Genomic DNA, 22339 nt, shown 5'->3' on the forward strand with positions numbered 1-22339 from the left:
ACTCCTCACCCCTCTGCACTCTATTCCTGAGCTGAACCACTGCCCACACTGCCCCAGTCCCAGCCTGAGATCCCTCTCAAGAACTGGAGCAGTGGGGGCGCTCTGGAAGCCATCCGCAGGCGGCAGTGCCATGAGCGGTGGTGCATAACGACGGGGTGGAGTAGGGGTCATGCTCACCTCCAGCCACCCGCGGGCGGCAGTGCCCCTCCTGGGCATCGTACTCCTCCAGGTCGCTGGCACAGAGGCACAGGAAGGAGCCCTCCACGTTCTCGCAGAGCGCAGCCCCGCACACCGCCAGCATCAGCTCACATTCGTTCACATCTGCCAGGCAGAAGGACAGGCTTGTGGGCGGAGAAGAGGCGGCCCAGGGCCCCAGACCAGTGGGCAGATCCTCACCTCATCCCCCAAAAGAAACAGGCTAGGCCTTGCGGGGAGAGCAGAAGTGAGTATGAGTTAGCAGGAAGGAGGAACAGGTGAACAGAGGACATGGGAAGGGAGAGAAAGAAGGGTGGCAGAAAGGGGTCACCAAATGGACAAAGAGAAAGGGTTTCCTGGCCAAGGTGCCAGCTACAGGGTGGAGCTGAAATCTCCCTTCCTTGCCCACTCTATGAGGACCTGTTTTGGAGCTGGTGACCATGAACATTTCAGGAGCAGGGCCCTAGGGCCACTCTATCCAGAACAGCCAAGATCTGTGGAGATGGGATCAAGGGCCCAAGAACCCTCCCTTCCCTGGCTCAAAGCCTGGCTAACCCACAGGCTTCTCACCAATGCAGTCCCAGCCGGAGGGCGAGGTCTCGAAGCCCTGGTCACAGAGGCAGCGGAAGGAGCCGTCGGTGTTGTCACAGAAGCCGTGGTTCCCACACACGGTGTCGTTGGCACACTCGTCTATGTCTGTGGGACAGTTGGGGCAAGAGTGTAGGGTGTGCTCTCCATTTGCTGGGAATACTTATTTACGTGGTCTGTTAACACCAAGATCTGTGAAAACTAACTTCTGAACATAGGACAGGAAAACTCTAACATTAACATTCCTCTTCAATTTTTGTGTAAGCACTGCTGAATGGAAAATACACAAATTCCGAACAGCTGCGAAAAGTTTTTAGCTGGATCCACAAAAACTAGGTGTCCTCAGCCCTCTCACCCTGGACTCCCCTGCCCTACTCACCAATGCAATCTCTAGTCGGGGCCACGTGGAAGCCAGGCTGGCAGCCCAGGACACAGCGGTAGGGGCCAGGGCTGTTCTCACAGCTCCAGGCCCCACATACCGTGTCTCTGAAGTCCTCACACTCGTCAGTGTCTGTCCCCAGAGCCATGAGAGGGGACAGAGTGGCCAGGTCACTGCTCTAACATCACCTCTCCATCATTACAAGGTCATGCCCCACAGCCTCTGGGGTCCTTGATCTGTTCCAAATTGCTGTGCTCATCTCAGCCCCAAAACAGCAAGCTCAGGATCACCTCCCCTGACCCGGCAGGGCTGAACGTCTAGGAGGAGAGTTCTCTGCTGTTTGGGAAAGCACTGAGCTCTCAGCCTTCTGTGACACTCCCTTCCCCCACACCCCTCCCTGCAGCAGAGCACTTTCTACTTCTCTTTATATAAAACCTTCACCAAAGTGTATTACGAAGATTTGTCTTCATATCTGCCTCTCTTGCTCAATATCAAGATTGTCCATAACTGTCTGACATTGAACCCAGCTGGCGTTTAATAAACGTCTGTTGCATCAATTTGGCTTTATAAACTTGATTGTGTGCTCTGCTAGCACATGGACCTCATTGTCTTCATTTTGTCTTCCTTGGACAGTCCCTGAGTCAACAGAGGCTCAATAAATGCATTATTCATTGGATGATTAATCTGTGGAAAGTGCTCTGCTTCCCGGAAGCTGCCATTCCTGGTCCCAGGGAGCTGAGGACCAGGCAGGGTGGAGGTGGCGGATGTGGGCAGAGCCCTGTCCGCTCTCCCTGGAGCTCTTACCTACACACGCCCCGCTCTCTGGGGAGGGCTGGAAGCCAGTCTCACACAGACAATTGAAGGAGCCCTCAGTGTTGACACACTGCCCCCCGAGGCACCGGTCAGTGACTTCACACTCGTCCACATCTAGAATAGAGACGTCTGTCAGCAGACCCAGGCATGGGTCCCCAGGGCCCTGGACAGCTTCCTCTAGGCCCTGAGGGGCCCAAAGGAGGGCCAGGGAGTGGATTGGAGTGGGAAAGGATGGAAGATCCAAGGGAGAGTCCAAAGTTGGAAGCCAGAGGCCAGGCTGGGGGGTGGAGCCCAGGAACCGGGGTCATGGGGATCAGGGTGACACTAAAGAGTTCTGGGGGCACCTGCTATAGACATCATGGGGAGGCCCTGGTGGAAGACTCCGAGTCCCTCCCTGACACTTGGCTCCCATCTCATCGCTCAGCCTCCATCTTCCCATCCAGGGTGGGGCCTGAGCATTTTATTTCAGGACTCTAGACCTAGCCTCTAGCGCCCCCTGCTGCTGGCTTCTCACCCTGGCAGCTGGTGCCCCCTTCCGCGCTGGCAAAGCCCGGGGCGCAGAGACAGAAAAAGGACCCGTGGCTGTTGAGACACTCGCCGCGTGGCGCGCAGTACTCCTCTCCCGCGCACTCGTTTATGTCTGCAGGGAGAAGAAGGGCAGTGCTGTCTCCCAGGGATGTTCCCAGCTTTGCAAGCACTCCGACACCATTTTGGGGTGGTGGGGGTGGAGACCAGAGCCACTCACCCTCACACACGCTGCCATTGGCCAGCTGGAAGCCCTGGGGACAGAGGCACTGGTAGGAGCCAGCTGTGTTCTTGCACTCGCCTCCCAGGCAGCTGCTCTGGAGGTCTTCACACTCATCCACATCTGCAGGGTCACACAGGGAGCAAGGCAGCTGATGGCAGCGCCTCCCAAGGACAGGGGCCAACAGGAAACTGGACCCATAGGGGCACTGTCCCTTTACAAAGCAGCACAGCTGCGGGAAGCTGGCGATGGAGCTCTTGAGGGCAGGCTGATTGCAGCTCCCTCCACTTCTGTCCCAGCCCAGCAGGCTCCCCTGCCTCTGGCCAGGATTCTCTGGCTACCCATCCAGTGTCCACCCTGAGGACACTTGGCCTCTCCCAGCAACCCTGGCATGGGGTGGCCAGACCCCACTGCCCTCATCATGGCTGAGATTTTACTAAGAAGCCATGGGAAGGAAAATGAGAAATAAGCCAATGAAAGTTGAAAGAAACTTCTTCCAGTTGGCCTACAGATGGCCTGGTACAGGCTGAAGTTTTTCAGAATATGGTCCCGGCACCCACCCTTACAAGGAACCCTTGAGGAGCTTGTTAGATAACAGATCCCAAGGCCCCCTCAACAGAGGCTGATTTAGAAGATCTGGGCCAAGGCCCAGGAATCTGTGTGTTGAACAGACTCCCCCAGTGCTTCTGATGCATGCTGAAGCTCGTGACCCAGTGGCTCATCAGCCCCCAGATCTGCAGTCTTTCTGACTCCTGTTGGGGGAGGGGTGGGAATAGGTGTCCCCAGCTAGCCCACCATCCGAGGTTAATTCCCTGCTCTAAGGGTGATGGGTTAGTCTCCTGCATCCTGTCTGTGCTCTTCTCCCCCATGGGGCCTCTCACCTTCACAAGTGTGGCCCAGGGCGCTGGGCTGGTAGCCCTCCTCACAGTCCCTGCAGGAGAAGGAGCCAGCGGTGTTGGTGCAGACTCCCGAGGGGCAGACTCCCGGAAAGGCGCACTCATCTAGGTCTGGGGCAGACAGCCAGCCAGTCACCTGGGGGTCTGGGAGGCCTCCCTCCACCTGGTGAGGCAGAAACCACCCCACCACCTCTGGCCTCCCTCTCTGAGCTTGTCAGGCCCTCTGCAGGCCCCTGGGGAAGGGCAGGCCCTCACCTTGGGCCTTTTATAGAGCAACCCCAGGACCCTCTCCCCAGCATGCTCCTGGGGCAGCTCTGCCACCAGCTTTCCTCTTGTCCCTGAGACTCCCTTTCCCTCCTGTCCTCCTGTCCTTGTTGATCATGACAATAGAGGCTCTCCTTGGGGCCAAGTCCATTCATAGTGTCCTCCAGCCTAGCCTGGAGACCCTCAGCTTCAGCCCCAAGCTGAGGGACAGATGGCATGTTGTCTGGGAGGATAGAAGGCCAGTATTCTCGGTCCCCCTCTACCACCCTCTCCCCAGGGTTACCTTCACAGGCGGTGCCGTCCTCATTTACCCAGTACCCGCTCTCACAGGCTGAGCAGGTGAAGGAGCCTTCGGTGTTGAGGCAGAGGCCCGTGGGGCACGAGGTCCGGCTGGCACACTCGTCGACATCTGAAACAGGCCATTGAACTCTGTGTGGAGCTCTGCAGGACAGACATGCCAGGCTAGCCAGGGATGGACAGGGAGAGGCCGGGTAGGAGAAGGGACAGGTCATGGCAGCAACTTGTCGGGTCAGCACGCCTAGGGATGCCAGCCCCGAGGGAAGGAGTGGCAGGCTGATTTGCTGAGGACAAAGGGTGCTTCAGATCTCTGTACCTTGGCAGCCCTTCTCGTCTGAGGTGACCTCATAGCCCTTCTCACAAGAGCATCTAAAGGAGCCCTCCAGGTTGGTGCATGTTCCGTGGGCACAGACCCCAGGAGCCAGACACTCATTCACATCTGCGGGAGAGAATTCCAAGATAGTGGCTGGCCTCCTCTCCTTCATACAACCTTCATCATCAGGATGAGAGCATCTCACTTACGAGGCTAGGGAATCAGCAGTCAAAGGGGCCACAGGCACCCTGAGACGCACATGAGGTCTCTTGCTCCTGTCCCCACCCACCTGGGCAAGGCAGGGTGCCCTTCCCCTCTGAGCTCCCTTTAGATCTATAGAGTGACATGGAGCAACCTGCATACATCCTAGCTAAGGGGGCCAGGTCCCCCAGCCCTGGTTTGGCCCATCTGAGGATACCTAGAGTGAAGTGTCCAAGACCCCTGAGTGAACCCCTGAGAGGTTCAGTGGGTCTGAACCTGTCTGGTCTCCTACCTGCCAACTAAACTGGTATGTTCCCATGTTCCCAGCCCAACAACCAGCTTTAAGAGGTGAGTTGAGAGAGGCCGAGCTATGCCTGGGGAGATGAGTGGCTGTCTCAAGGGCCTGGGAAGTGCCTGCCCTCTCCAGAGCCTCAAAGCATCTATTCACAACTCAATCCCTCCTGGCATTCTGAACCCTGGGCCTTTCTTCCTGCGGGGGCTGAGGGGAAAGAGCATTCCTCCTACAGCTGACATGCAGCCCCCTCCGGAGGGAGAGGAGCACCCACTGTTTGGTTAGGCGTTGCTGCTCAGACATTGCCCTTGAGCTGCAGAAGAGCAGACCCCTCCTCCCCGGGCGGCTCAGCAGGGCCTGGCTGCCAGCGCACACCACCAGCGTCAGCCTCTTCAGAGATGCTTGACACTCACTCTGCTTAGCAGGATCCAGCCACAGAAGCTTCTGGGACCTTGGACTATAGCTGCTGATGGATATGGCCAAGGAGCGAAAGGGGCCCCCACCCTAGCTGATTCAGAGGGCAGAGCACTAGTAACTGAAGCACACCCATCTCATACCCAACGTCATCTGGGAACCCAGCCGGGTCATGGAGGACAATGGCCTCCAAGCCCCTTCCCTCTGCCCACTCCTTCCCCTCCCTGTGTGTGGGCTCAACCGGGGGTCCCAAGGCCAAGCAGCCCTCTCAGTGCCTTGGCAAGCAGCCCTCACCTACACAGCTCCCGCTCTGGCCCCTGTAGCCCTCCTCACAGGCCAGGCAAGTGTAAGAGCCGGGGGAGTTGACGCATCTCCCATCAGGGCAGGTGCCAGGGTGATGGCATTCGTTGATATCTGCAAAACAACAGCCCCTCCCTCGGTCATCTCTGGGAACCACAGCCATGGGTAGGCTGTGAAGAAGCAAGCCCTTGACCCTGCCCTCAGTCGGGGAGAAGGAGGGATGTCAATTTCTGAAAGGGTGGAAACTAGGAAAAATTGAGCGTTGTCCTGTGTTCCCAACTCCACCTCCCACCCACTGTCCTGGACATAAGAGAGATGGAAGAAATTTAGAAAGGGTGACTCCCTGGTGCAGGAGGCTGTGCTTTCCACTAGCTGGGGGTGGGGGTGGGGGTGGGGATGGTGAGAGGCTCAACTTCCTGAGCCTTGCGCAGGGCCTTTGTATCTCTCTTGTTCCTTTATAAGTGGTGATGAGGACTGGATTGGATGTGCTTGGCACAGCGGGCCCCAGGGCCCCAGAATAGATCACAGCTGGTCAATGAAGGCAAAATGGGCTTCCCTGAACCAGGAAATGAGCACTGAGGATGACCCCCCAATCTTGGACGTGGCCAAGAACAGCCCTGAGGATGCTGCAGAGTGAACGGTGGAAGCTGGCAAGGCTTCTCTGCTGGAGAGGAGACTCTTCTTCCAGCCGAGAACCACACAGGGCTGCAGCACCCACTCTGGTGAGATCCAGGAAAGTCAGCCAGAAAGGATGAGTCTGAGCATCAACTGGACAAGCAGAGGAAGAGGTGACCCACGGAGGGAGGGGAGCAGCCAGTGCTGGGAGAGTGACAATAAGGAGGAGAAGGGAGAGCTTGCTCCCAGGAACTGCACACAAGGTTCTTCCTGATGTGACCTGGTGTAATGGGGGGGGAGGGTCCATCATCCAAGGCACCCAGGTGACCTGGGCTGAATTAGGGAGGTAATAACACAGGGACTGAACTCTGGGTCAGGGCTGCAGGGAGACATTAAGCTCCTCTGGCCCAGTGTCGAGGCTCCCAGTCACTATTCCTGACAGACAGATTGACCAAGCTCCAGAGGGAACAGGAGAATTTACCCTCCCTACATGGATAACTGTCATCCTCCTGCAGGAAGTCCACCAGTTCATGCAGATTCAGAGGCTCTCCTGCCCAGGAGGAAGCCCTACTCAGCACCCTTGGTGGAAATGCAGGAGGCAGGGTCAAGGGTCAGAATGCAGGCTTTCTGCAAACGGACCCAGGCCAGTAGCTGTCGTTATAGAACAGGACATGGGCCCGGAAGTGGAGGGTAAAAATGAACCTCCTCTGAGGTGGTTTGGTCCGCAGAAGACCGGTCACATCAAAGCCCTCTGTCCCAGGGAACTGGGTGCCTCTCAAGGCCAAAAATTCACTCTGAGAGTCCAGAAGAGCAAGACATATCCAGGGCAGGTGGTTATTCAGATGGTGTGTGCAAGGAGGTGCCCAGAACTCCTGGGTCATCTTGGGGACACTGAGATAAGGCTCATCTCTGGAAAGAGGGCGGCCAAGAGCCCCTAGTTGGGCTGTGGTGATGCCAGGGTAAACTGTCCTAAGGGTTTCTGTAAAGACAGAGGGAATGAGAAAGAGGTGGAGTGAATGAAGGCTCTAGGACCACCATCTTTGGCCAGCACCACAGCCTGCTGGTCTTGGCTGAGATACCAGGGGGATGGGCAAAGCCAGTGGGAATGATACTCAGTCCCTGCTTCAGGGATGTAAGACTCAGGGATGAGGAGAAAGGGAACAAGGCAAGGATCTTCCTCTAAGGCCACACTGAGGAAAAAAGGAAGTCTTCGGGCCTCTCCTGCAGGGATCAGGCAGTATAGGAAGGAGATTAGCCCCACCAGGAGCAAAGGGCCCTGAGTTCTGTCCATTCCCAAATGTTCTGGGCACATCTGTGGAGATGGTGCCCAAAGTGTTTCATGTTGGGCGTTAGAAGACCTGTGGGACTAATGCTGTTCACCAAATATTCCAGCTCTCCCTTTCTGGGCCGTGACAGGCTTGTGCTTCCTGTTCCTTGTAGTTGGGTGGAGCCAGGGAACTAGTGCTGGCCAATGGCTATGAGTGGATATGACGAGTGTAATTTATGGACCCAAACATTTATTTGTGTGGAACCCTGTGGAGTGACCTTTCTTTCTTCCATTGACACTGGCCACACTCAAGGTGCTGTTTATTCCTGTAGCCTGGTTCTAGGGTGAGGAAATGTTGGGCAGGACCCCTAGATGACCCATGATGGACACGTGGCCTTGGTCTGATATCAAGTTTGCTGTGTTCTAAGTCACCAAGATTGGAGTTGCTTGTTAACACAGCATAACCTGGTCTATCCTGGCACAACACTGCTTGCTTCCTTCTTCAGACCAGAGCCCCAGCCAGCGATAATCATGGGTAGGAAGTCTGTCAGCAGCTGGGAGAGGGAGGGCAGAGGATTACAGCAGCCCCTAGTCTCCCCCTGAGTCAGGACAGTCCTCTTCTAAATGGGGGTGGCTATAACAGAGCCACTGAGCCAAGTCAATTAAAGGATCCAGATAAAGATTCTGGACACAATATTCATAGCAGCACTATTTACAATAGCCAAGACATGGAAGCAACCTAAATGTCCATCAACAGATGACTGGATAAAGAAGTTGTGGTTTATACATAATGGAATACTACTCAGCCATAAAAAAGAATGAAATAATGCCATTTACAACAACATGGATGGACCTAGGGATTATCATATGAAGTGAGGGAAGCCAGAGGGAGACAAATATCATAAGATATCACTTATATATGAAATTTAAAAATAATTGGCACATATGAACTTATTTACAAAACGGAAACAGACTCACAGACATAGAAAACAAACTAATGGTTTCCAGAGGGGAAAGGGACAGGAAGGGATAAATTAGGCATTTGGGATTAGCAGATACACACTACTATATACAGAATAGATAAAATACAAGGCCCTACTGTGTAGCACAGGGAACTATAGTCCATAGCTTGTAATAATCTATAATTAAAAAGAATCTCTCTCTATCTATATATCTATATATCTATATCTATATACATCTGAATCGCTATGCTATACACCAGAAACTAACGCAACATTGTAAATCAACTATACTTCAATAAAAATTTTTAAAAAAGATTCTGAATGAAGTGGATTTTGTGTTAAAGGCACAGGCACTGATGTCACCAGATATCCTGAGGCTGGTCCACCAAGCTCTTAGTGCCTGGATTGAAGCTAGATTTTTCTGCCTAGTCTAGGGTTCGAGTTTCAATCTAAGGTTATGGTATGTTTTGGTAGGTCTTATCCTGGTCATCAGGGGCAGGAGCTATCTTTTTTAACGCTATATTCCTAGCCCACGGCTGGGGCACAGCTGGCACACAATAAATGTTTGCTGACAAAGAGTGAGACTGTGTGACTAACTAAACCTTCACATCCTCTTGGCGTGAGGCCCTGGGAAACAGTCATCCCAGGGCCCAGCATGCCAGCCTGCTGTCTGTGCCCTGGGAGGATCCTGGAGCTTCTCTAAGCAGCGCTGCAGTTTCCGCACGAGGAAATGTAAGGGTGTGGCCTCTGTTCTTTGTGAGAGCACATGGGGGGTGCTCAGTCAGGGGCCAGAAATCCAGGTGACCTTGGATGTGGGTGGGGGACAGCACAGCCCTGGCAATTTGCAGGGGAAGCTAACCCCTTTCCGTGGGAACCCAGAGTCCCGGTACGACGGAAATGCCATCGAGACTTTGGATGGGCTGCTGTCCAGACCACTCGGGCCTCTCACCAGAGACTTTGAGTTTAAGTGGAGAGAGTGGTTTCTTAGTTGGAGGAAGAAGAAAGAGGGAGAGGAAATTGACTGGGCTCCCGGGGTGATGGGCCGAGTCTGTGGTTACGGATGGAAACCTGGAGAAGTGTGCAGGCTACATCAGTCTTTCTTTCAACAGACTCAGAGTGCCTGCCTGGAGCCAGGAACTCAGCCTGACCTCCCAGCTGAGGTGTGTGTCTGGAACCTTTCCCCTGGAAGGGAAGGTGACAATCCGGAGGCATGGACCAGGGCGTGAGGGGAGTCTGGAAGTGAGAGAGGGTCTCACGGTGACCTTACTCTCTGAGGGTCTGCACTTTGTACGCAGTGCGTTATTTCGTCCTCACAAGAGCCTCTGCCATGGGCATTATGGTTTCCATTTTCAGACATTGAAACAAGAGCCAAACCCAGGCCTGTCTCCACCGCAGCCTGTGCCCTTAGCATGGACTGGCTAGAATAAATCTGATCTTTTACATGCTTCGGTATTTTCTTAGTTCATTTCCTTTAGTTTTGCTTTACTTCTTAATAAAGTCTCATGCCAGATTAATCATGTTTGATGCTTAAATGAGACAATCTACCAAGTTCCTAGCCCAGCCCCTAGCACGTGGCAGGCACCCATCAAATGCTAACTCCCTTCACTCTCCTTTCTCCTGGAAATTTCTAGGCTGTCTGCCTCCAGCATGCTAATGAGGACAGAGGGAGTGGGTTCTGCCTTTGATCACATGTAGACCTGAGTTTAGAGGGGGAAGCATCGAGTGGGGACGGTGACAGGCTGTGGGGGCAGGCAGAGAGCTGTCTGTCCTCCCCTAGCAACCTCTTCCCTTTGCCAAGATCTGCCAGGACTCTACTTACATGGGAGAGGCGTTGGGAAGGGGGGCTCTCCCTTCACCAGACACACAAGCTCATCCCTCACCCCTGGGACCGTCTGAATTCAGGCAAGTCCTGGCCAGGGGAAACTGGGAGGCAGGGAGGAGTCTGGGCCTAACCTTGGATCTAGGGCAGGACTTCTTTCCAGAGAGCATGTTGATTTACCCACCTATTCCTGTCTCAGCCAGTCTTGGGAGCACATGACCCAGGCCTCTTGCAAAAATTTGACATCCCGGCTTGGCAGGGAGGTGGAAGTGGCAGGGCTGCCAAGAGCTGGCCTGATGGTGGCAAGTTCAAGCCAGTCTGAGGATGTCAGTTGGCAATGTCACAGCACTTTGTGGCAGGGCCCGGGAAAGGGGGCCGGGATGAGTGCTCGCTCATTCATTTATCTTTTTTTTGTTTTAGTTTGTTTCTTCTAATTAAATTTTTTAAAACTTTTTTTCTTTGCTTTGCCTTTTTTTTTTTTTCACTCATTCATTTATTCAGCTAGCATTTGTTGGGGTGTCCAACACATGGACATTTGTCAGGTGTCCATGCATGGTCATCTAAGGATGTGGTCCCGCTCTGAGGAGCTCACAGCCTAACAAGCTTCAGCAAGCAGGCCAAGCCCGAGGCCCCAGTTACCTCCCGGATAGACCAATTCTCCCTCTGCTGTGTGAGGAGAGCAGAGGGACTCAGGGTGAGAGGCAGAGGTGCACAGAGGGGTGCTTCCAGGATCTCATGCATATAAAGTTACTGTGCTCCCTCACTGCAGGGGCTGGCAGGATGCCAAAATATCCCTGCAGGGACAAAAGGGCTCTGAAACCCCCAGACAGGTCTCTCCATGCACGGGAGTGGGCTCTGCATCCAGGGACCCCGTCGAGGATAAGCTGAAAGGGGAGCTGGTGGTGGGCAGTGTGTGGGGAAGGACCAAGGGACAGTGGGGAGGGATCAGGAGGTGGTGGGGCAGCATCCCATTCCTTACCTTGGCAATGTCCCTTCCGGACCATGACGTAGCCCTGGTTACACTCGCAGTGGTAGGAACCCTCTGTGTTGGTGCACCGCCCATCACTGCACACTCCTGGCTGCTCACATTCGTCTATATCTGCAAACACACAGAAAAGTTCTAAGTGGGAGCCAGCCCTGTGGGGGCGTCCTGGGGCATCCTTTCAGAGGCTGAAGCCAAGGCCAAGGCTGTCCATGATGAGGCCCAGGCAGGCAAGGCGTCCTGGGCTGCAGACATGAATGGCAGGGGGCTTCTATGCCAGGTCTGAGACTGACCCAGCTCAGGACCCTGCAAGCTCCTAAATTCTTTTCTCCTGGTTGGGGGGGGGTGGCTAATTTAGGGGCTCTTGGGGACCCTCGCAGCTGTCTCCTCACCCTGATGCAAGGGCTTGTCTAAGGTCAGGTGGAGTGCACATGGCAACAAAGAAGGCCAACAAAGTCCCCCTCCTGACACCAATACAACCCCCAGAGCTCTGCTCTTAGAGTTCTTAGTGGCCTTCTTAAAGGTTAGGGATTAAGCAGCCAGTGAGAGACAGCATCTTAGGCAGCTGTGGATCTGTCCATGTGGTTTTTTTCCCATTGTCCCAAAGCAAAATGGCGCCCGGTGATGGCTCAAAAGCCCAACTGTGGTCATGCCCCTCCCCTGCCTAAGGCGTCCTGCCAGGGTTCCCTGCTGCTCAGCCTTCCTTGCAAGCCTCTGCCACCTGTCCCCAGCTGTGCTGTGTTTGCTGATCCCCACTGGTCCAGCCTCCAAGCCTTCATTCACACAAATGCCTCTGCTTGGTCTGATGGCCAGCAGAGCCCTACTCCCCTCTCAAGGACTGGTTCAATTTGTCACCTCTAGGTCACTCTGGCTACTCCCCCTTCCTTGTTCCCCACAGTCAAATTAATGGAGGGCTCACCTTTTCCCCCTACCCCAAGCACTGGTTCAGACACTTTCCAGAGGATTTGTGCAGATTAAATGAGAAAATCCAGGTGAAGGGCTTAGCACAGTGCCTGCCTAGCACAAAGTAAATGCTGAAGAAGAGTTAGCTATTTTTATTTTATTCTTGCATTAAACCTACCCCATACCATCCCAGCTCCTCAGCCTGGCATGTGAGACCTTCCACGATCTGGCCCCTGCCAGGTTCTCTCACTTTGGTTCCTGCCTCCCACATGCCTCCCAGCCTTAGGCACACAGAATCTGCTTCTGAGCTTTTGTACCTGCTGTTCCCTTGCCTGGAGTGGCTTCCCAACCACCAGCTTGGCTTTCTCTTCATCTCTCAGTGAGGTTGCCCTCTCCCCTCCAACCCATGTGGCGCTTCCCAGGGTTCCCTTAGGAATCAGACCTTATAGTAACTGACCATTCACCTGTTCTTTCCTCCCTGACTGCTGGGAATGTGCCTTATTATCCTGGTGTCCCTAGTGCCAAGCACAGAATCCTTAAAAGTACTTACTGCATTTGTTTAAGGACAGTGTTTTCATCTGAGCAATACTTCCTAACACTTAAGTGCATGGTGGAGTCGCTGGCAGAAGATACAAAATGTACACTCCCAAGCACACGTCCAGAGGTTCTGACCCAGCAGCAGTGGGTGGGCCCAGAAGCTTGCACTTCAATAACTCGCCAGACAATTCCGAAATAACTGATCATCACTTTAAGAAGCTCTAATCCCAATGAAAGAGAAAAGGGAACCTGATAAAGGACCCACAAAATGGTGGGGCGGGGATGACTGCCTGATAGATGAGGCTGGGGAAACGGACTTGTTCTAAGGATCAAATGAGAAGAATTTAACACCCATACAAAGATGGACTCCCGATGGATTAAAGTATGTGAAAGGCAAATCTGTAACTTTAGTGAAAGAAGGTATAGGAGACTATCTTTGTGACTAAAGAGGCTAGGAAAATATCTTTGTGACTTAAAGCCCCAAAAGCATAAAAAATAGGTGAGTTTTGATCCATCAGAATTAAGGATTTCTGTTAAAAGAAGGACATGTAGATAAAGTCAATGGACAGAGGACAAGATGGAAGAGTTATAATATCTAAACCCAGGCAAGTATCTAGAATACACAAGGATCTTCAAAAGAGCCACAAGAAAAACCAGCAACAACCATTGGAAAACTAAGTAAAAGGCAGGAACAAGAAATTTCTACATAAGGAAACTCAATGGCTAACAGATGAAGAGATGTTCATACTAACTAGTAAAGTGAATGTTATTTTAAATATTTAATATTCAAATAATGTATATTAATCAATTGTATTTATATTAACTTCCATTCTAGAATTTGTAATGCTTTATATTCATTCATTATATAAATTAATGAGGTAATTTATAAATAAAAATAAATATTTAAAATAAGGAGATACTGTTTTACTAGAGGAAAAAATTTAGAAAGTGGATTTTATCCTAGATGAGGCCTCATCACGCGGCAGCCAAGCCCCACCGAGAGAAGCTGACAGCTGACCCGGAGCTACCTGCCTCCTCCCCCAGCTGTCAGGCTGGCAGAGACATCAGGACACCCAGGCTGCACAGCCCCTTGTCTGGGCCGGTCCTGGTGACACCCTTCCCTGCAGCAGCCTCTGCTTATTCCAGGCCAGCACCGCAGGCTGGGCCTGCAGGGAGCCGAGCCTCTGGCCAACGATATTTGCCAAGGCTGTGAAGCCCAGAGAAGCTCAGGCCCCTGGCCTCTGCCCTCGCTAACTCCGGACCATTCCCAGCACTGCAGCCAGAGTCACCTCCCCGCAAGCCGGCTGACCGCATCACTACCCTCTGCTTACAAACCTCTACTGGCTGCCACTGTCTGAGGGACGGCGTCCAAGCACTACAGACTGGCGCTCAAGACACTTTGCAAACTGGCGTGGGCTCCTGCCACTTCCTCCACACACCCTGTGCTCTGGTTACACGTTTTTAACATCGTCAGAGCACGCCAGGCTTGTTCATTGCTCTGCTCTCTGCAGAAATGGTTCCCTTTCCCCGGAATACTTTCTGCTCCCTCCAGTCCTTCATCATGTGTGTGAGGGAGGGAGTTGTTGGAAGCAAATCATGCTTGGGGGCCGGGATGACTCTGATTCTGTTTCCAGCTCGGCCACAGCTCTAGGTGTGAGGTTCCTGGGTTTTTTAATTCACCTGTCTAAGCCTCAGTCTGCTAACGTATAAAATGGGGGTAAGGATTTCTACTGCTTGGGGTTGGGATGATGCGCTTCATAAAATAAAGTGCTGAGGATGGTGCTGGCATAGGAGAAGCGCTCATTCAGTGGTAGCTATTATTCTGTCCCCATTCTGACACCCCTTCGGGACACCTTCCCACGTTGTTCCACACAGAACCAGTTGGTTCCTCCTCCCAGAGTGCCACCATTCACACCGTACTCATTGCAGTATCCCCAGAACTTACACAGTGCTCAGGCCAGAACGAGCCATGTCACCCCAAGAATGGCAGTGCCATTCTGCAGGTGAAGGAGTCCAACTGGGTCATGAATCTTACAGCACTACTTGGAAAGTGTTGCATCTTATTCTCTATAAACTTATTCACAAAAAAAAAGTATGTGGAGTGTTTTGTATCTGGTATAAAACACTGAGTGTTAAAGGGTTTTTGTTGGAAGCACCTTTGTCCAGTGGCCCCATGCAAAGCTTCCCAGGGACACTTGAAGCCTTGCAGGTGTCTCTGAGCAGCTGGGGACCCACACTCCTCTTACAAAGGCACACCTGCTCCCCAGGCTGCCCAGAGTCCAGTCAGGGTCCTCATGGGTTGCACTCCTTAGCTAATAGGAAAGAAGCTCCTTGTGACTCAGAATCTGGGGACTTTCCATCTTCATGTCTAGCCATGACCCCGGACTCCCTCACACTATGGCTCCAGGCACAGTTCCTTGGAGTGTTTGTGAATGTTGCTGCCTTTCAGATTCATACCTTTCCATCTGGTCTCAGCGATCTCAGCGCCAGCGTAAGGTCTGCTTCCTCCCAGGTCCAGGTCAGAAACCTGGTCTCAGTTCCCACAACCCCCGCGCTCCCCACACTGCAGCACTGTAGCTGGGTGCTGCGGATGCCTGGATCCTCTTCCACCCTAGAGCTACCGTGGGGTCCTGTACCCCTGTCATGGGGGCAAGGGCAGCTCAGCTTACCTTGGCATTCCTGCGTGGTCCCTGAGGTGGCCAGCGTGTACCCAGGGTAGCAGAAACAGGAGTAGGAGCCCACGTGATTGACACAGCGTCCTCTTCCCTTGCAGGGGTCCCTCAGACACTCATTGTCATCTGAGCAGAAGGAGGTGGGGAGGGAAGTCAGGGATGCCTTCCTTTTGGCACCTGCCAGCAATCTGCCATGCTAAAGGCTGGACAGGGATTGGTGCTGTGGGGCAAAGAGGGGATGAGGGAGCAGAGGAAGCTGGGGAGATGAAAAATCTCTAAGGCTGGGAGCCACAAAGTCAGTCTGTTGGGCTCATTCAGGAACCAAAGGCCTGGGGCAGTAGTCTCACACCTCCTCCCTGCCCCATGTCCCTCTTCCCCAGTGGCCCCATGATCATTTCCTTTCTCCTTAAAGTCCCAATGGATGTGTCTTCCTTGTATAAAAATATTGGGGGGTGGATCAGGCCCACACTGGGTGATTTATTTACTGTACCTCCAAACCTCTCCCCCAGGGATGGCCATGGTGGAGACATTTACAACTAGGGTAGGCCTTCATCTGCTCTGCAGGCAGCAAGGTGGACAGTTTGAGGGTGGGCTGATCTCAGAGCTGAGGGCTTCAAGTACCAGTCGGGGGGGCCCTGGGATGGCTTCCTACTCTCCTGGAGTCCTGGAGACTCATCAGATGGTACTCCCAGAGACTGATCTCCCCAAGGTTAAGGTTAGCTTTGTCCAGAGGAACTGTGCTCCTCAGCCCATTAACCACACAGCACTGCTTGGACCTTCTTCTGCCTGGACTCCTGACTCCTTCCCTAGCCCTGCTCCCACCCACCCCAGCCACTGAGTGAGCCCAGTTGGCCTGAGGGGATACCTGTGCAGTAGGCCTGGCTGGGGTGCAGCCGGTAGCCGGGGCTGCAGATGCATCTGTATCCATCAGGGAGGTTCACACAGGTTCCAGGGCCGCAGATGTTGGTGGCTCCAGTGGCACATCTGTCAATGGCTGTGGGAGACAGAGCAAAGCTGAGGTTATGGCAGGCGGGGGATGGGCGAAGGCAGTGGAGTAGGGTGGGGGGAAGTGTTGGGGCAGGGCACAGGGGCCTTGGAGGACCCACAGAAGCCTCACCCCAGGCTTAGCTGGACCCTCTCACATCCATGTATAGCATGGCTTTGCATAAGACCCCACAGCACCTCCTCCCGGGGCACAGAGCCCTACCCTACTGGAGCTTGCAGCAGTGTATCCCTCTGACTGAGACCCTGTGGGTTCCAGTGATCTGTGTCCCAGGTCCCAGCAAAGGGCATCCCCTGCTGAGGCCTCTAGCCTGAACTTACCCTGAATACGGGGCAGCTCTCACCCACAGTGAGTGCTTCCACCCCCTGGCAATATTTCCTAGACAGACAGATCTGGTGAACAGGGTCTTGGGAGAACTGCCAGGGGAAAAGGGGAGAAGTGGGCTGGAGCCAACTGAGCAGGGCCTTGAATGCCATGTTGAGACAAGCCTGTAAGCAAGGGGGTCATGGGAGGTGGGGTGTGATCAGAGCTCTCTCAGAAAGACCATGCATCTTGCATGCCAACCTGCTCAGAAAGGCAGCGAGGTGGCAGATAGACTGGCGGGGGGTGGTGAGGGAACAGGAGGCCCCTACAAACCTAGAAATAAATTAAACAAGGACTGCCTTGGGTGGTGGTAAGGGGGTAAAAGATGAGAGACAGATACTGAATTCAGAAACAGTCTAGAGACTCACCAGGATTCAGGGCTGAGGCTGCATAGAGAGACTACAGCTCTTCTGAACTACGTCTTTAATACTAGAAAAGTATCTGGTGCTTAGGACACACTGAATGAACAAACGACTGAATGAATGAATGATGTTTTTGCCCTAGGTCTTAGCTGGAAGCCCACAACCCAAGGATCCCCGCCCTGCCCCACAGCACTGAGGAAACCCTAGAGACCCAGTGGGGTTGGGACACGGCCTGTGTGGGTGCATGCAGCTTCTGCTGTATTGGACTGAACTGAATGCAAATGATGGCCTTTTGTAAAGCTGCCCTGTCCCTGGCCTGGCTCCAAGTTTATGTCAGCCTGGGGGCTCATGGGGACCTCCAGCCAGGTTCCAAATGTCCTCCCAGAGGGGTGAGACTGGGGGAGGGCAAAGGGGGAAAAGGGATCAGGCCAAAGGCTGGAGGTTGTGGGGGATTCTGTCTCCACATAGCTGAGAGCTTTTGCCAAGCCTGGCCTGGGCCCCTGCTAATCCCCCATCCCCACCCTTACCCTCAGGCCCATTTTCCTTGTCAGAGACTCAGAATCCCCAGCTGAGCCCCTTGACCCAGCTCATCTTGCCTGTAGAGTAGAGGGGCCTTGGACACTCCCTGGAGCTGTGCACTGAGCCCCGAGAAGAGGGGCCCTGGTTCAGGCCTGGGAAGACCAAACTCCCCCACCCCACACTCTCCGGACTGTTCCACTAGCCTGCAGGGTCTCTCCTTTGCTGGAGGAAATCTGGAAATGCCCCTCACCCCAAGGTGACCTCAGTGTATGAGGTTAAGCACAGCAAGGCCCTGAGGAGGGCACTCGTGAGGCACACACGTGCACACACACCAGCACACACGTGAGCAGGGAGCAGCTGCGGCAACACCGGCCCTGCTTCTCTTGAACCAAGTCCCCAGACAACGAGCCTTTGAGGAGGGCACATTCCAGAGCAAGGTGGATTTGCCAGGGATCTCCCCCACACCACACCCCCCCACCACGGCAGCTGCCAGAGAGGCGGGGGGGGGGGGGAACGCAGGCTCCCGGGCAGCTAAACAACCTTGAGAAATAGAACCATTTTCCTTCCCAAAAGTCAGCCCTCCCTGTGGGCAGGAGGCTGCCCACTGCCAGGGCACTCAGCTGACTCAGGGTCAACAGCCTGAAGGAGCCAGGCTCCCGGAGGCCCCACGTGCTCCCCTGCCTTGAGTGGGCCCCCTCTGAGTGACCCTCCCCTAAGACATCCCTTCTCTTTCTCCTGCCTGGCTTGACCAGTGCTCCAGACAGACTCCTCTGTTCACTAGGGGCACCATGTGCTTTCTGTGGGATGCGGCCAGGGGCGCTGAGCCCGGCGCAAGTTCACTGGATGCTGTTCATCTGGCGGGAGAGGCCCTGGAGCTGGCTCTGGCCAGCCTCACCCTGCAGGGCTGGCTGCAAGTACCTGAGGGGGTCGGGGTCACCAGCACATCCATGGGGGTGGTCACTTGCTCTTCTTCCTGGGCCTCCAGGATCCCCTGTCCAGGCAGTGGCGGTGTTGGTCTTCCTACAGCATCTCCTGCAGAGGAGGGAGGGGAGGGGATAGCTGGTAGGTGGTGGCCCTTGGCTGCCTGCCTTCCCACCCCTGGACAGCGTTCCCTCCAGAGATGCAGACAGTGGCCTTCCCTCCTCCCTGCTGTTCTGACTCTGAGAACCAGGGGTGAAGTCTAGGGCGGGTCACTCCTTCTGCCTCCTACTCTCCTGAAACTTAACCTAGCCCCCAACAGAGTCAAAGAACCTGAGAGCCCTAAAGGGTGTCAGGGTGCATCCAGCTTCACCCTCCACTTCACAGGCGAGGAGACAGAGGCTCGCAGAAACGGCCACTTGTTCAAGGCCGCTAGGTTTTAGAGATGGAGCCGAAGCCCAGGTCTCCTGATTCCCACTTCAGCGTTCTCCTGTTTACTAAGCACTTTACAGTTTACAGAGCTCTGCCTCTAACACCAACACCTCATCTGCCTTAAGAGGCAGCAAGGCAGGCATTGGTGTCCACATCACAGTGGAGGAATCTTGCTTCTCAGCTCTCTGACTTCTGAACAGTATCCAGTCCCCAACCCCAGGGACCACCAAGTTGGGCTCTGTGGTGCTCTATCCACTTCCTGAGGGAAGACAGGCAGGTCCCCAGAGCCCTGCCCCACCCCTGCTTCAGCCCACACTTCCTCTTTGGTCTCGTTTATATGCTGAACGGCTCGTGAAGTGCAGAAAGACTGCTGTGGCTGGGGAGGTATTTACAAGGCATCACGGTGTCCTTCTATAGCACCTTAGGTATACAGAGCTCCCAGAGAAGGTGTTCACCCATCACATCATCCACAACCTCATCTGATTTGAGCCTCGTGCATCAGTGTACTAACTCCACTCCTAGATTAAGGTCTCTCCTTCCTCCTCATCTGTTTCCTGGGAACCGCTAGGAGGAGAGACTCACCTGGGACCCAGGCAGGTAGTTGGGTAATGCTGGCTGTGACCTGCACAGAAATGGGAGAAGGTCAATCTTGGCTTCTCTGTCCCCCCTTCCCCTGCCACGATGCACTTCCTTCTGCCGCACTCACCCCTGCCTCCAGGCTCCCTGTCCAACTAACTCTCTCATTCACTTTTCATTCATTCCAAGTATTGATGAGTTCTTACTACATGCCTGGCATTCTGCTAGGCACTGTCTTAATCTTCTCCACTATCCTATGATGGTAGGCTATAATGATTAATTGAGCTGATGTATGTAATACGCCAGCTTAGTGTTGTATCAACACATCATGTCAATGCTATAATCTCCACATGTCAGCTACAGCAACAGAAACCCTGCAGTTAACTGGTCTACCTAGGGTCACAGGGCCAGTATGGTGAGGCTGGGACCCCAGGCCGCACTGGTGTCCCTCACCATAGCCCATGGACAGAGGCAGATAAGCACTGGGGAGCCGGGGGAAAAGAAGGGACTGGGAAGGCAGAGGGCCAGGAGCATGGCTGGGGGCTGTGAGGACGCAGAAGTAGAACCGTGGTCTGGGAGGACGACTAGTGCTTCTCCGAGGAGAGAAGACACTCACTGGAGAAACAGTGTTTGGAGACAGTCAGGGATGCAGGCTGGAAGGGCAGGGGACAGGACTGCGACTGGCAGACTGACAAGGGAAGAAGCAGCTTCACTCCTCTGGAATGTTTTTCTAGGAGGACACGCAGTTCTTTACAGGGAAATCCTGGGCTCAGGAAAGGGGGCGGGATGCCCCTTTCTCAGTGAAGGGGTTTGAGGCTGTTCACAGCTCTGCCTATGCTTCCCTGTGAGCCCCTCACAGAGGAGACCTTGAGGCTTAAGCAAATCAGTCTCAGAAAATGCCGAATCTGGAGTTAATCTGGAACCAGTTCTAGACCTCATCTGCTGTTCTTAAAGCTTGAGTGACAGCCAGGACTAACAGCACACATTCCTACTTCCTTTCTGAAGGGGGCCCCAGACCATCCCAAATGAGAGAACTCGCACAGTAGCTTCTGGAAAAACAGGAGCCGTCATTATTACTTGCGTTAGCGTAGAATTCGGTCTTTGGACCAACTCTTGCACTTTGGCTTCCCTGCAAGTCAAATTCTACATACAATCCATCCTTCTCCCTTCCCTCTCTCCTGGGACTCTTCCCTGCAGCCTCAGTGCTCCCAGGTCCTGCTCTCGGCCACCCTTGCCCGACTCCCTGGTGGGAGGATTCACTTACCTGGCCAGCCTGAGAGTCACCTGGGAAGGAAAGGTGAGACCATGAGCTGAGAGGAGAGTCTGGCTGCCTCCTCCCTTTCACCCAGCCAGGGCTGGTTCAGTCTGTCACCTCTTGATCTTGTCCCCAGCAGGGTCAGCAGCAGAGAGAACTCAGACCCTTCTTACCTGCCTCTGCCCCTCCCACTCTTCTGGGACTGGCCAGAACACAGCCCAGAATCCCAGGTCTGGAGGGCCTACAAGGTGGGTCACTTGGTGAGAGGAAACCTCCGGCTTTCCTTTAATGCCTCTGGTGGCAGGAGTCCCACCCACTCTGGGCCAGTGCACCCCATCGGTCCTAGCCTCCCAGCCACACCAGGTCACTTCAGCCTTGCCCTGGACTACCTATGGGCCAGGGGAACAGTTCTAGGACGCGGGGAGGTTGCTCCTGACTTGGCTAGTGTCCAGTTACCATGATGACTGGGGCTCTGTCCTGACTTCCCTGTCTGTTCTAGTTTCCTGGAGTACTAGTGGCCCTCACATAGTTCTCCTGGCAGTCTGCACTCTGTGCTACCAGTAACCTGGGTGTGCCTTCTGTGTGGTTTCCCAGGGCACCTGCCAGGCATGCCTCAAGCCCAGTCTCTTTCCAGCCCCGTACCTCCTGGGCCCGAGGCAGCTGAGCTGGAGCCAGTGCTCTGACTCTAAGGCCAGGGGAGGGGATCTAAAGCCCCCCGACTCCTCAGGATCTGCCTGCCAGTTTTCCAGATTTGCAGAGAGCACCAGGCCCAGAAGCTCATGGCTGGGGGCAGGGGTGCGGGATGCTGCTGACCCCTCCCATTTCCACCAGTAACTCCCTTGGACATAGCCATATGGGAGAAGAAGGAGGGAAGGCCTTTCCATCACGCCTGCCCGTGAGAGCAGGTTCCCAGGGCTGTGCTGCTGCTCCAAAGTCCCGTTCTAAGGCCCCAGAGAAAGGATGCCATGGGTCCAGGACAAACACCCAGTGGCTCTTTGAGGTGCTGTGGCTTGCTTCTCCCCCATCCCAGATACCCTTGTCAGGGATGGTCCCGGCCTCAAGCCAGGTGCTGGTGGCCGCCCGGAGGGGCTGCCTCTCCACTGGCCGCCTCTCCACTGGCCTGGACAGTGTCCCATTGCTCTTCTGCTCGCGCTCCCTCGAGGGCCTGGCCAGCTCTTCCTCCTCGGCTTTCCTCATGGAGAGGCGGATGTCGGAGCTCGAGTAGGTGTAGCCGTGGCCAGCAGGGCATATCTCCCTGAAGGCCTCTGCAAATCCAGTGGTCAGAGGACAAGATGAGAGTGCTGTTCCCACAGGAACCCAAGGCCCACCTTCCCTCCCTTTGGGGACAAGGCAATTGTGGCAGCAAGGAGGGAGGGACCCCAGGTTGGATTAAGGGGTTGAACAGGAAGGAAGACTCAGGGTCTTCTGGCCTGAGGTTAGGCCCAGGTGGGGGTAAA

General features: G+C 54.3%; 1 protein-coding gene across 1 annotated transcript in view; it reads right to left on the minus strand.

Moving 5' to 3' along the window:
* LTBP2 (latent transforming growth factor beta binding protein 2) overlaps window positions 1-22339 on the minus strand; it is a 100600-nt gene that overhangs the window by 7060 nt on the left and 71201 nt on the right. Inside the window, 16 exon segments of the mRNA XM_014558981.2 lie at window positions 178-321; window positions 766-891; window positions 1967-2089; window positions 2490-2615; window positions 2721-2843; window positions 3602-3727; window positions 4164-4289; window positions 4494-4616; window positions 5692-5811; window positions 11340-11459; window positions 15452-15580; window positions 16320-16448; window positions 18620-18733; window positions 19634-19673; window positions 20892-20911; window positions 21917-22147. Of these exon segments, the coding sequence (XP_014414467.2) occupies window positions 178-321; window positions 766-891; window positions 1967-2089; window positions 2490-2615; window positions 2721-2843; window positions 3602-3727; window positions 4164-4289; window positions 4494-4616; window positions 5692-5811; window positions 11340-11459; window positions 15452-15580; window positions 16320-16448; window positions 18620-18733; window positions 19634-19673; window positions 20892-20911; window positions 21917-22147 (1920 nt within the window).

Source organism: Camelus ferus, chromosome 6 (genome assembly GCF_009834535.1).
Source record: "Camelus ferus isolate YT-003-E chromosome 6, BCGSAC_Cfer_1.0, whole genome shotgun sequence".
In the NCBI taxonomy this organism is placed as follows: Eukaryota; Metazoa; Chordata; class Mammalia; order Artiodactyla; family Camelidae; genus Camelus; species Camelus ferus.